The 15,344-nt window shown below is 40.9% G+C and overlaps 1 protein-coding gene across 2 annotated transcripts in view; it reads left to right on the top strand.

Annotated features, from left to right (window-relative positions):
- The first annotated feature begins 1,480 nt into the window (after positions 1 to 1,480).
- The window catches only part of LOC108269081 (matrix metalloproteinase-16), a 57,873-nt gene continuing 44,009 nt past the window's right edge, over positions 1,481 to 15,344 (top strand). The window contains exon 1 of one of the 2 annotated variants that reach the window (XM_017474640.3): positions 1,481 to 1,924. In XM_017474640.3, the coding sequence (XP_017330129.1) occupies positions 1,799 to 1,924 (126 nt within the window). In that variant the 5' untranslated portion in view covers positions 1,481 to 1,798. The remainder of the gene's footprint in view (positions 1,925 to 15,344) is intronic. The other variant, XM_017474648.3, reaches the window with a different exon arrangement.

Here is a 15,344-nt window from a genome sequence, read left to right as displayed (position 1 = left end):
GATCTTCTTCATTTAACCTGATTCCATTTTTCATCAGCAGCCGTGAGATCTCCTTCTGTCTGTGTTTAGGATTAGTGATTCAAATTTAAGATTAACGCTGAAATTTTGATAACATAAGCTTTTAAGTTTGTATTTCTCATGATATTCTGTATTGGGCATAAATATAGATGCTATCCACTGTGTATCTTTAGGAATATTTTATTTTTTGTTTAGTATTGTTTATATTTTGTAGTGTAGTAATTTAGCAACAGAGAAAAGTTGTGATGTTCACCACACTGGGTGATTTTGGTATTCACTTCCCTCTAGTGGACAGAATGTTTTTTGGTGCGCCTCTGCCTCTTGAGCATTAGCCTTCATAACAAGGCAACATGCCAGACAACATCAGAAAGCGATACAAATGAAATAGTAAATAATAATAATAATAATAATAATAATAATAATAATAATAATAATAATAATAATAATAATAAAGAAATGATGTCAATTTTATAACGCTACAGGGTTAAACATGGAAAGTGTTACAGGATTATAGTGGTGTGCCTTTACTGTTTTGATGTGGTTCTGGGTAATCTTTGTTCCTGTGTTTTATGGACACTGGGAGTCTTTAGATTCACAGCTATACAGTATATGAGATGTGTGTGTGTGTGTGTGTGTGTGTATTATTTCCAGATGACATTGTAGGAGTTGTAGTAATGGTTCTAGTCAGCACATAAAGTTGTGCTTTAGTGACACTGTGAATATAAAAAAGATCAAAAGGCAGAGGAAAGAGGAAAATAATTTATGAAGGTTAAAACAGGAATATTTTTATTATTATTATTATTATTATTATTATTATTATTATCCATCCATCCATCCATCTTCTACCGCTTACTCTTTCTTCAGGGTCGCGGGGGAACCTGGAGCCTATCCCAGGGAGCATGGGGCACAAGGCGGTGTACACCCTGGACAAGGTGCCAATCCATCGCAGGGCACACAATCACACACACATTCACACACCCATTTATACACTATGGACACTTTGGACATGCCAATCAGCCTACCATGCATGTCATTGGACTGGGGGAGGAAACCGAAGTACCCGGGGAAACCCCATGCAGCACAGGGAAAACATGCAAACTCCGCACACACACGGGGCCGAGGCGGGAATCGAACCCGCAACCATTAAGCCACCATGCACCCTATTATTATTATTATTATTATTATTATTATTATTATTATTATTATCATCATCATCATTGTTGTTGTTGAGCATCAGTAGGGGGGTAGCCTCCGTTATGGTACCTGATGTTTGCTCTGAGGTGTTTGGTAGCAGAACCGTTGTTACACGCCTCTCCAGAATGTGCGTGCGCGTGCGTGTATGTGAGTGAGAGAGTGTGTGTGAGTGAAAGAGTGTGTGAGAGTGTGTGTGAGAGTGTGTGTGAATGAGTGTATGGGGGGGGGGGGGGGGGGGGGGCGTTGTACTGTATTGCGCATGCGCAGAAGTGCAGGCGAAAACGGTTGAGAACTCGCAGTAAAGCTTGTGTCCTCGATGCTCCTCAGCACACAACATCATCATCATATCGGGCGTGCTGGACGCGAGCAGCCAGTTGACACACACACACACACACACAGCACAGGGACTGAAAGAGGTTAACGGCGTTCCTCCGGATTTCTCCTCCGCTCCTCCGCCTCGCCACAGAGCCACACATCCTCCTCACCGATGTTTCCGACCGACTGAAACACGGGGATTTATTCCTTCCGGTTATGTTTATTGACTGCTAATAAAAACAACAAAAACCAGCCCAAACCTGTGTACATTATGTTTTTGTTAGCATTTCATGCTAGAAGACGTTTGACTAGCGTTTATCCGGGGCCGCTGGGTTTGCAGTTCGTGCTGTGGATTGTATGTGCTGTTTACGGAGAGGAGCAGCCCTTCAGTGTGGAGGTAAGGAACTGACGCTACACTCCAAACCCTGTGCGCTCATTACGCTTTTATTTCTCTTACATTATTACTACTAATAATACGAGTATTATTTTGTTCAGACATATTTGGGAGACTTCTCGAAACTGAAGGCAACTTGAATTGATATCTCGTTAGCCTATTCCAGATACAGTGCATTAGCCTTGTTTTTGTTTCTGCATGCGCATGTATTCGATAATAAACAGCTCGCATAACGGTTCTGAACAGCTCTAGTGCTCAAAGTCCGAGTTCACTGATTAAAGCTGAATACACAAGCTGTCAGGAAGGAGGTGTGTGATATCCAGTATCAGAGATTAACGGTTTGACAACACAGTAGCCTGTTGTCTAACACTACACCATATGCTGTATCCACACACACACACACACACACACACACACACACGATACTTTGTGCACCTTATCAGCTGACTATTAAGCATCACTACATAATAAAGATCACATTAAGTACCTATGGTCTGTCCTTTTTATCAAAATCCCAGAAAATCCATGCATTATACTGTTCCAAAGGCTAGTAGTGGAGGGGGGAAAAAAAGCCAAAGTATGTATTGACATTTCCTGACAGTTCATTTTCCTGGGTATGATGCTGTCAATTAAAGCAGCTCAGATTGAGATTACTTTGAGATTAACTTGATACAACTAGATGTCCATTCAGTCATCTCAGGCTAGTAACCAGAGAGGAGGCATCTATCTACCCTTTGCAAAACGTTTGAGGGTAACCGAGCGGGTGTATCATGATCCCTTCAAACCTTGTTTAATTCAGAAACAACGGGCTCCAGGCTTTGGTTTCATTTACACGACCTGTTCGTCTGGAGAGGGGCAGAACAGAAATGTAATGTTGTATGTTTGTAATCCTGCTATTAATCTTCTGATCCTGTCCTGTGTTTAAGAGCTGAGATGTCTGAAATGTTATAATCAGAAAATAATAAGTGTAACCTGTGTGTTTCAGCGTCTGAGGCAGAAATGAAGTGTAAGGAAACGCTGTCTGTCCACGTCGCAATTACAAATGAAACCTCAACTTAATCTTCCTGATCCCGAGTCTCTTTATAGTCCAGTCGGTTTTGGAAATTGCTTTGGAAATCAGTAGTGCATGCAGGCATTCACAGTGAAAGATATATATTTTAGGAACTGAGTGGGATGATCTCCCACCAAAATAGAGGGTTGAGGGCAAACTATTTTAAGGCAAGACTTGGAGCACTTTTTTTTTTTTTTTTTTTCCAGTGGTTTGTTTGAACTTTTCAGTGCAGTGATAAAACAGACTTTGCAGAACTAGAGATGTGTGTAGAAGGGCAATCTCCGCTTCTGTGGTTTCTAACCCGTTTTCAATTGATCAGCCCAGACGAAGCAGTGAATACCTGCTAACGTTCATGAATCAGTATTCAGTCTGCAGAGAGAGATCGAGACAGTCTACACTCATGTGGCGGTTAAAAATGTAAAAGGGTTTTAAAGTATAAAGGGGTGTGCATTCACTTGTGTTGTGCTTTGATGTGGTTCTGGCTGAACTTTGTTGCTGTGTTTTATAAACACACTCCCCGTCTTTAGTCTTTAGAGATATGGGATGAGTCTGTGTGACTTGTCTGAGCTGTAGGAAGGGTTTCACTCGTATTGCTCATAAGGTTTGGTCCAAAAACCATACGTTGATTCATACATCAGCTCAATGGACACAACGTGACCCCCGTGTTTTCTGTGCTCCCTCTCATCCTCCATGTCTCCTTGTCCTCAAGGAGTATACGTCTTTTCTGTGCACTTTCACGCCTTTGTTCTTCTTCCTCACAACTAAAAAGCTACTTCTTCACTCTAATCCGGTTCTGCCACGATGGCACCGAAGCATTTCATTTCTTTCTTTTTTTTAATTCTTCAAATGGCCCTCATTCCCAGTAGAGCCCTGTGATTTGTATTTTTAATTTTTTTCTGTGTCATTATTAATTGCATGTGATGGATATTAACAAGTATGGCAAAAAGACAAGGAGTGTTCTGCAAGAATGCACATGTAAAAAAAAAAAAAAAGATTTGATAATATGAAGGTCCATAGTATTAAGAGTAGTCCATGCATGCGAAATCTTTATTCTAGTTATCTCAGCGGGACTTCCTGCAGGCGGCTTTGTCAAAAGAAAATGCTAAATATGACCACAGTACGGTGAAGTCATTTCTTCACAACATGGTTGACTGAACTTATGAAAATAACAGAATTGGGGGGGGGGGGGGGGGGGTTACATTGTGTTTGCTGCAAATTTTATGGCAATATTATACTGAATAAGAGATAATGCTGTTTGTCTTGTTCAACAGGACTGAATGAGCTACATATCATCACTGTCTTCTGACAGAATCTGACGTAAAATTTTGTCACTTTGTTGAGGATGAGTTATCCACATTTGTGTGTGCGTGTCTGTGTGTGTGAGAGAGAGAGAGAGAGAGAGAGAGAGAGAGAGAGAGTAAGTAAGTAAGTAAGTGCCTTCCTGCCTTAATGTTTGTTATCTTTCATTTTGTTGATGCCACGATAAAACAATCAAAGAACTTGGAAGATGCAGTAGCTGGGATAAAGTGTTTCACTTTCACTGTAGGCAACTTCCTTCCTTCACACTTTATCAGATTTGGAAAAAAAAATAATAAAAAAACAACTTGCCTTTCTACGTTTTTCTGTGGCTGAAGCAGTGGTTTTGCATGAATGAGTCAATGTGTACTTATTCTCTGCTGAGCATCAGGTGCACCTGCCTGGTGTGAGTCACCAGATTTTCACACACACACACACACACACACACACACACACACACACCCCCCGAGCTGGAAAGCTGAGCCTGCTGGGCCTGAACACTGGGAGACTACCTGACTGGGTTGTTGACTTCAGGAGAGCACAGAGCGAACAGTCTCCACTGAACATCGACGGCACCTCTGTGGAGATCGTCAAGAGAACCAAATTCCTTGGTGTTCACCCTGATGAGAACCTCACCTGGTCCTTCAACACCAGCTCCATAATAACGACAGCTCAGCAGCGTCTCTACTTTCTGTGAAGGCTGAAAAAAGCCCATCTCCTCATCCACCCCTCATCCTCACCACGTTCTACACAGGAACTATAAAGAGCAGCTACATCACTTCCTGGTTCGGAAATTGCACCGTATCGAAAGACCCTGCAGCGGATAGTGAAGACAGCAGAGAAGATCATCGGGGTCTCTTTTCCCTTCATCATAGGCATTAACAGCACATGCTGCATCTGAAAAGCCACCGGCATTGTGGATGACCCCACACACCCCTCACACAAACTCTTTACCCTCCTGCCATCCGGCACAAGGTACCAGAGCATTCGGCCAGACAGTGTAAGCCATTAGACTCCTCAATACTCAGTCGCTGGACTGAAAAGCACACACACACACACACACACACACTCTGAACTGAACACCGTCCCACTCCCATTGCAATATTTGCACATTTCTGTATTGACTGTATTTCATTTTTGCTGCTACGGTATTTATAAAAATATCGCATTTAATTTCTTGTCACTTTTATACACTTTACCTGGCTGCTACTGCAGTAACTGCTATGTCCATATTTGGTATAAGCTAATCTGCTGAATATTATGTCATAACTACGTGCTATGTTTACATTCACAGCTTTTTTAAATGATATTGTTACTCTTTTTACACTTCCTGTTATATCAGACACTTCCACACTAGAACTGTGTACAGGTCGGCGCTACACTGTCACTTACTCTGCCTGTTGTCCTGTTTTAGTAGTATTGTACTGTTCTGTGTCGTTAGCATGCGTTTGCACGTGAACTTTATGTAGAAATGTGTAGATTTTATTTAGTTTCATGTCATCTCATGTGGTTAGTGTGTTGTTTTATGTAGCACCATGGTCCTGGACGAACATTTCACAATAAAGGCCACTTGAGACAACCTCATCTAGGTCTACCTACTACAATAAAACCAAGCACCAAACTGTATCTGTGTAATTCTCATGAATACATACGCATCTAGAATAAGCATCAGTCCATAATTTTTTGTGATTGTTGTGGCCAGAAATGCTCGATTTTGCTGCGGGGTTTTGTGCTTTTGTCGCAGAAAACAAAAATCGCAGTTGCACGAAAGTGTTTTGCACAGTCTTGCGCAGTGATATTTGTTTGTAAATGAGACCTTTTAGCCGTACTCGTTCGACACTTGAATCTAAGAGGGCTTTGGCTGAATGCGCATTATGATGATGATGTCACATGACGCGTCTTGGCCCACATCTGCGGTAATTTGGAACACTTTCAAGCTCCTCCGAATATTGCGGATGATGCTTGATTTTGCATTACTTACTGCAAACACAAAATCCTGGAGCGACTGAAGCATGATGTAGTTGATTCTCTTTCTTTCTTTCCTTCCTTATTTCCTTCCTTCTTTGTTTCCTTCCTTATGTCCTTCTTTCTTCCTTTCCTTCATTATTTCCTTCATTATTTCCTTCTTTCTTTCCTTCCTTCCTTCATTATTTCTTTCTTTCTTTCCTTATTTCCTTCTTTCCTTCCTTCTTTCTTTCCTTCATTATTTCCTTGTTCCTTTCCTTCCTCATTTCTTTCTTTCTTTCTTTCTTTCTTTCTTTCTTTCTTTCTTTCTTTCTTTCTTTCTCTCTCTCTCTCTCTCTCTCTCTCTCTCTCTCTCTCTCTCTCTCTCTCATATATGAGGACAAAAACTTGACACAGTGCACTTTTTGATGCTGTTTGACAGATCCGGATTCTCAAGATATCTCTGAATTATTGAAAGCCAATAGTGCGACACCAGATGCTTACGTGGCACCAGCTCAGTCACAGAGGGCAAAATCTAACTCTCCTTTAAAGGATCGTGAATGAACAGAGAGGTTTATTTGTTTTGCTCTGTGACCCTTCTGTCTGTTTTATATGATGTGTCAGGAGCTAGTGTCTCAGTGTTTATGGCTGCTTCAAGAGTGGGTCCAGAACAGGCAGCCCAGGGCTGTTCTCTTTTGTGTGTCGTTTACGCGGACCTACTACTGAGAAGCCTTGTCAATCATATCACAGTGGGATTCTGGAACTGTTCAGAGCGGCACCTCGTCAGCCTGGGTGTTCCAGTTTAATAGCTTTCTTTGATGAAATCAAACCCTGCGCCTTTTATGCCTAAAGAGGGGTTTTTGGTTGTTAAGCAATAAACATAGATTGAACTTGGCATTTCGCCACTTTGCAAGGGGTGTGTACATTCTGTTTCTACAATGTGTGTCATCATGTACTTTATAGAGAGAAAGACAGAGGAGAGAGAGAGTGGAAAGAAAGACACGGAGTTGTGTTCTGTGCTCAGTGCAGCATGTTGCGCTCACACATGGTCTTTCTGACGTCAGCTTGGCTTTACTGGGAGAACAGATTTCTGTGAGCCCCTGGGGTGGATATGATATGTCAGTGTGTTTACCTATCACACAGCCCCAAAATAGCTAAACCCAGTGGAAGGATGACATAAAAAGCATACTAGATATGTTTACATGCAGCCTAATAATCTCTTAATTATCAAACTGATAGCTTAATCAGAATGTATACATACGTAATCAGAATAAAGTAAACCGATTGAGGTCAATGTGAATAAAATTCCTATCTGGTTTTAATAATCCATGTAAAGCTTTGAGTCTGTTTACAGTGTTTTCATGATCTATATCTGTCCTTACCACTTACAGTGGTCCAGAAAAATGTTACAGAATGGAAACGATTTAAACTACCTGTGTGTTTGGATGGCGTTATACCATGCTTTTTTTCTGTGTTTGTTTTTTAACACCCAGAACATTCCAGCAATTTGGAAATGCTGAGCAACTTTACTGTGGTCATAAACACATCTCCTCGCTGTCTGTTCAATAATCACACTTGGATCACGTTTTGCTGAGACAGAAACCATTTAAAACTCATTACCGACACAAGCAGCATGATTCAAAAGCCGAACATGCTGACCAGACTTATGCACTTCTTGTTGTTATGGTAACGCTGACACATCTCACTCCACGCACGTGCATAACTTTGGATCAGATTAGATGCAACATCCGTATAAATGGTACGTTAGGATACATAGCGTATGAATTAGGATTCTGCTGTATGGAATATTTCATTTGGATTGGTGAAGATCTTTGCGTGCATTCCTAGCCAATGGAAGATTCTTTTTTGTCTTAGGTTCTAGAGTTCTGCCTCTCTTAACCACTTTTAACCTCTCTTAACCATCTCCTCCCTCTCTCTCTCTCTCTCCCTCTCCTGCCTGTTTTTCTTTGCACAGTTTCACAGCTCCATGCATCTCTCTCTCTTTCTCTCTCTCTCTCTCTCTCTCTCTCTCTCTCTCTCTCTCTCCTGCCTCTGTTTTTCTTTGTACAGTTTCACAGATCCATGCATCTCTCTCTCTCTCTCTCTCTCTCTCTCTCTCTCTCTCTCTCTCTCTCTCTCTCTCTCTCTCTCTCGCCTCTGTTTTTCTTTGTACAGTTTCACAGATCCATGCATCTCTCTCTCTCTCTCTCTCTCTCTCTCTCTCTCTCTCTCTCTCTCTCTCTCTCTCTCTTTGTGTTAGCTGTTAGCTCAGTGGACAGCTGCTGAGAGACACTGTGAAATATTGTTTGCTACCATTCAAACTTGAATGCTGTTGGAAAGTCCAGTGGCGATAAACAGAAGCACATGGGGACACGAGGCACTCTCAGCACTCATGACAAGTAGTTTTCATGGCATGACATTGAAAGCTCCGGGAAATATCACCCTGCGCTACAGTTCACATGCAGCTGCATGCCACACTTTGCATGTGATGTTTAAAAAAAAAAAAAAAAACTTCTGACAGACAAATGTGCCTGATTTTTACCATGCGTGCTCAGTCAACCGTAACGTTTCAGTGGAGTTGTAAGGAGGAAAGCTTCTGAACTGAAATTCAGATTTCACCCTTTGAAGCTGTGTAACGTGAGCCAAGTGTTAAAGCCACTACAAGGGCCATGGCATTTCTTGACATTTGGCCAAAAGTACAGTGTGGCCAAGCATGTGGGAGGCTGGTTGTCATAGGGACTCTGTGTGCACTGTGCGGTGTGTGTTCTGCTGAATTATTTAGTGTGTGTGAGGACAGAGAGACGGCGAGATCGGTTTTATGGATGCACACACATGTACATGCTGAACTCACAGATCCTGTGTGCTTGTTATTACATTCTTTTAAAAGCTGTAAAGGGCTGCTGAATGCCAAGCTTTGAATAAAATGTGTGTTTTGGGCACTCGTGGCCTCTGATACACTCGCAGGCATTTGCTCAGTCGGTTCCCCGAATGCAGATATGCTTAGTCACTCCATAACACTTCATTCGCAGACATAACACTGAATGTGAATTAGAACTGAAACAAGAACGCTTCGGAGCTGAAACAGCATTCAGCGTTCCAGTCCTAGGGCCCCATTGACATGTGTTTTTGGTTATCGTGATTGGATAGTGGTGTAAATGAATGGTTAAGCCACCTCCTGATCCTGAGAGGGTCCTTAAATATTTGAAATGACATTTCATGAATTAAAAGCCTCAATGAATATTAAAATGGTATACATTTTAATTTACACTCTGAACTAGGCTGTTATTAATAGTTTTATTCCAGTTTGTTTTTATATAATGGAACCAGTTTTTGAAAGCATTTGACATCACACACACTGGATAATATGGAGTCACACACACGAGGCAGTGTTGTGTGGAACCTGAGGCTAATGTTAGTTACCTGCTGTTGATATTGAGATTGTACACACAGAGACAGGTCAGTATGGGGAAATGAAAATTTAGAGAAGATGACTGTTTACATGGACAGCAATAATCTGATTATTGAACTTATTCTGAATTAGACAATATTGTGATTAAGGTGTTTACATGAGTCGCTTTTAGAATATTCCTTTCATGTGTCCATTTTACATGTTATAGAACATAGATCGATTAACTACACACGTCATTACGTCACCGTGCCATGCCGTCCGACGTTATCTGCAGAATTTCACGTATGAACATACAGTTCATCTTCATTATGGTACTGTATACAGTTTTGGGTGTTTTTATTTTTCATTTTATGAAAGCTTCAAGTACGGTTAATTATTTGTCATGTTGTACGTGCAAATAGATGACTGCCCGAAGCTGTGGGCTGCGTCCCAAACCGCGTACTTACCTACTGTATGACAGCTGAAATACAGTTATCTCGCCTAGTATATATCTCACCTACTATATAGTAGGTAAGTACGCGGTTTCGGACGTAGCCGTGCTCTCTTGTTTGCCGTCAAATGGTTGAGCACTGCCATGTGTGTACATATCCTGTCACAAAATGCGGTAAAAACTCCTACACGACATTAATAATGTGATTAAGGTGTGTACATGTCTATATTGCACGTCGATAATGCGACTAAAACAGTAATACTCCATACGTCTTAAATCGATTTGTGTTTACTTCGAGTATGACTTTAGTTGGATTAAGGTCATCAATAATCGCTGTTTACATGCTAGCTTCTTAATCAGAGTATTGTCTTAATCAGGTTAATATCGAATTATTGTTGTCCATGTAAACGTACTGAGTGTCTGTGGGGCTATTAATGTCCACATTAATCCGGATAAATAAATGAGAAAAGTTTACACTGGAGTTTTCCAAAAATTGCTCATCCACATTGAAAGGTCTGAATAGTAGATATTATAGAATAATATCTAGTATAAATAATACATAAATAATAGATAGTAACATACCTATACTGCGCATGCGTAAAAACATAAGTAGTTTTGCTCTGCGTCATTTCCGTCTCTTTGAATTGATGCGGCAATGTCGAGGAAAAGTGCAGAGTTTTTTAACTGGACAGACGAAGAGGTGGGCTATGACTCGATCAGCTCCCTTGCTCCTTACGTCGTGAATCAGTATATCGTGTACACGAGTCCGGGCACTGGTAACGATCCTGGCTACACTACCGCTGTCCAATCAGCGGTAAGTAATCCGTTCACGCAATATACCTATCTTTTCATCTTTTCCGTTTTGTTCCGACTTGTCATTGTGTTTCCTGACTTGTTTTGATTTCGGATTCGCGATTTGTTTTGCACTTCTCGGCCACCGTAGGTATGTGATATCACTGCACAATAGATCTTAAGTTACATATAAAGTAGCATCAGAAAGCCTGAAAAAACATCTGCCCTAACTTGAGGATACTTGTCACAAACTATACTAATAATAATAATAATAATAATAATAATAATTTTGTTGTCTTTATCTGCAATCATGATTCTGTGCAAAATGATTAGGATTGATAAATACATGTGCATGTTTTTCTTTACCAGCCACAATGCACCTACTTTGTTACCATGACAGATGTGATGTGCTGCTCAGGATAAATGAGATTAAACTGCACTGCATACAGAATGCAGATGAAGAGAGTATAAATTAATTCAAGGTGAAAGTCTGGCCTTGGAGATCAGAGCTCATACATAGCTCTCATGACTGTCTTTAATTACACCCCACCCACCCACCCACTAAACCTCCCCTTTCATTTCCATGCATCAGTTAAAATGCTGGATTACACAGCATATTTTATAGCATCTTTTAATCTCATTTGGATAGCTCAAGCAATATGGGAGGCGACAGCCACCAGCAAAGTGCTTCCTGTTTCCAGTGACAACAGTTGTCTTGCGTTGCCATGGCCACATCACCGCGCCGATGGTGTCTCGTAACTAATGAAGCGCCCTTGCAGCGTTAAAGGTTTTGCTTTGATGTTTCCGCTGAGCTAATTACTTCTCTTTTGGCCTTTTAGTGAACTGATCTAAGCTGTGAGCCAGATCATATCTGCAAGTTCACTGAGCCGGAAGTTCACTGCTGCCTTCAGTGACCCAATCTGCGTGTTTTTTATATTATAAGACGTGCACGGCATCATTTGACCTTGACAAATGGTGGTTCACTTTCACGGTGTTTTTATTACAACTCAATTTTTCACAGGCTCTTCGTACTTCCCTGTATTATGCATGCCAGTTTAAGGTGGATTTAAAAGTGTATGGCTAAACACTGTGTGTAGCTAAAGCGTGAATCCTGTCGAATTACAGTAGCACTGAGTGATAGACAGCTGAGCGTTAAACAGTATTGACCTGTTCAGCGCAACTTAACTTCCTTACTAGAAAGATCAAAGAAAGCCATACATCACATCGTGAATGAGCGTACAAGAGAGATGGAGGTGTAGTGGATAGGGGTGACCCTGGGGTCTGTCAAAAAGCCAAATCATCCATCAGTTCCCCATCTCTCTCTCTCTCTCTCTCTCTCTCTCTCTCTCTCTTGCTTTCTCTCTCTCACGCTCTCGCTTTCTCTCCATCTCTGTCACATTCTCTCTTATCCTGAGCTGTTTTTTTTTTGTTTTGTTTTTTTTTTTTTTTAAACCCTGCATCACACAAAATGTTCTATGCTGGTCACTAGTGGGTGTTCCTGCCTGCCAATTCACTGCCAGTTACCATTTGCCAGTCACCAGTAGGACCAGGCCAATGCAATCTGCAGACTGCATGCAAAAACACCCATTTGACCACAAATCAGATGTTTGTGTGCATAAAATGCATCCATGCAATGCTTTACTGTGTATGAGTGTCAGAATGAGCTTAAAGCATTTTTTGCCTTCTCTTTGCGATTCTGCCTCCTACTGTATTTGATGGTCTTAAAAGCTTCCAGATATAACGGCAAAAAACAACAACCACTGGCCCTGTTATTTTACTATCGAATCGAACACTTGAAGCCCATACTCAACAAATATCACAGATTGGCTCACGAACTGTGATTTAGATGTGAATATATGGAACCAAAAAACAAATAACTTTACACAGTGAGAGGAAAAAACGAACTGTGCCAATGTTCTTTGATTCAACTGCTAGTTGCCCCATCACTTTACTTCCAATATGCATACACTGTAGTTAAACGCCACTCAACGTTTTTTGTCACAGTCTTCGCACTGACTTTGCGTTGATAATGGTCTCTCTACTTAGTGTAGATCACCAGCTTACACTGAAAACAAACAGCTGGTCATTTCTTCCTTTTCTTTTCCCCTGCAAGTCATGTCCGGGTCATTTTCTCCTTGTTATTCCTACAGTAAAACATGAAGTCCTTCCTTGGTTTTGGCTCCAAGACTGCTCTTTTTATATTTTCTGTTTCCTGTCAGTTTCAGTACATGTAACAGTACTCCCCTAGCGGATATGCTCACATTACATGCAAGTCAGTCCGTACGGGATTTTGCGGTGTTTTTTTATGTGATCATTGCGGCCAAACATTTGCGATTCAACGTGTTTTTTTTTTGTTTTTGTTTTTTTTGCAGAAAACTACTTGAATTGCCAAAATTGCAATTGCACAAAATTATTTTCACAGTGATGTTTGTTGGTAAATGAGAGCTTTTAGCTGCACTCATGTTTGATGCACGTGAATGGAAGAGGGCTTTGGCTGAATGCGTGTTGTGACGATGTCACATAATGCGTCCTGGCCCAAATCTGTGGAAATTTTGTAGTAATTTTGAATATTGCAGAGTTCACTAGATTTTGCGTTCATTTCTGCAATCGCAAAAATCCTGGAGGGACTGGCAAGTATTAAAACAGAAACATATGCAAGGATCTGTGCTCAACACCCTGACATGCTCGTAGATTTGCTGTTGCAGAAGTATAAACCAGGCTTAGGCCTATGTCTTCACTACCACACACATACTCCATCCTGGGACCTACGAGAGAAGATTAAAGAGCCACTTTGGATTAGTTTTTTGACTTCAGCTCATCCAGGGAGCAGGGATTATTCGTACCCATGCTGTCAAAATTCATGTTTTTGCTGGTTTATGAGGCGCAAAAACACATCGATCCAGCACAAAGGAATGATCACTGAAAATGAGGACTAGTAAACGTATCGTTTTGTAGAGGCCAGATAAGGGTCGGGGGTTTCCCGATACACTGTAAGTGAGAAACCAGAGACAACAGCTAAATAAATGTAGTGTGCGAGAAGCAGCTTTCCACCTGTCAAGTTTGAAAAGAGCATTTATTAAAGTGGCGCCAGTTCTAATGCTTCAGTGAGCTTTTAACTTTTAACTTCTATTTAGCGCTCCATCACTTTGCATTCAAACACAAGTAGACGGAAAACAAAGACGTAAAAGAAGCAACACAGCCTTGTTTGATCTAGGGCACAAACAAAACGTGCTTTATAAAAGCGTTTTCAGTTTTCAGACTTGTGTAATTAGCTCTGTTTAGCTCATTTGGGCATTCAGGTCTATATAGGGCCTACCAGCAAATATATAACATACTGTACATTTTTAAAAAATACATTTTCTCTGGTTCACCTCCCCTCACCAGCGTTTACGTCAGGGCATCCAGTGACCAGTGCCACACATGCCCCGTGGCCCAGTTGGCATACGTACACTGTGTACTAAATGTATCTAACCTTTGACTGTGTATTAAAAGTATGTACATGTTGGGACTTGGGATGTACTAACACGTGTAATGGAAGAGAACCCTAAACAATAAACAAACGCCTCGTTGCATCTCAGAGCCTTTCTTCTTCCATTATCCCCTATATAATTGATACTTTATTGTTGAATTTATACTTTCCTTTGATTTTTATTTCCATTTCATTTACACCTCTCAAAAATGCATGCTTGAATTCGGCCAAGCGAAGCAGCACAAAACTCCTCCCCCCCTTAGCGCAAGGTGTTGTGGGAAATACTAACTGAAAAAGTGTCCACAGATCCATGCTTTGAAAATCTACCTGCTTTGATACTCATTTCAACATAGTACCATTTGGGACACATTAATTCTCATCTCAGATACCGTTTAGTACGGATAGTATACCAGTTGGGACGCAGGGATGGTGTTGGAACTCGGGCAATGAGAACAGTAAAAGGGCCGCTATAGGGCAACAGCTCTTGATCAGACTGTGTTTACTACAGTTTTAAAGGACATCTCATGTCCTTTAAAACTGTCCATTTAAAGCATATCTCATTTCCTTTAAAACACTTAAGACAATACTCGGTAGTTAGGTCAATATACAAGAAATGCGTTTAAAAAAACATTTAAACCATTTTATTTTATTTTAGAAAGTGTTCAAGAAACGCCCAAACCAACAGAATAATTAAGCAACAAAATGTCTAGACACTGGTAGATTGCATCAGTGTGGGTAAGAGAGGATTGCACACTGAGGGAAAGAAATAGGCCTTTATCCTGAACCCAAACAGTCTTTAGTGGCTTTGTACAATCATTTTGCTCATACTCTGCTTCCATTTTCCGTAGTGTATAATACCTCACGCTGTCACACACCCAGCCACTGAAGGTGAATCAAGTTTGATTGTACAGCTAATACACGACAGGTCTTTTTGATTCCTCGCTGACAAATATGAATAATTCAACCTTGTGTGAACGTTTTGTGTGCCCTACAGACAGAGTGTCAGTAGATTGTTAAGAGTTTAACAGCAGT

The sequence above is a fragment of the Ictalurus punctatus genome, chromosome 1 (assembly GCF_001660625.3).
Source record: "Ictalurus punctatus breed USDA103 chromosome 1, Coco_2.0, whole genome shotgun sequence".
Taxonomy (NCBI): domain Eukaryota; kingdom Metazoa; phylum Chordata; class Actinopteri; order Siluriformes; family Ictaluridae; genus Ictalurus; species Ictalurus punctatus.
Note: the sequence above shows the minus strand (reverse complement) of the source record. Positions and strands in the feature narration are given on the sequence as shown.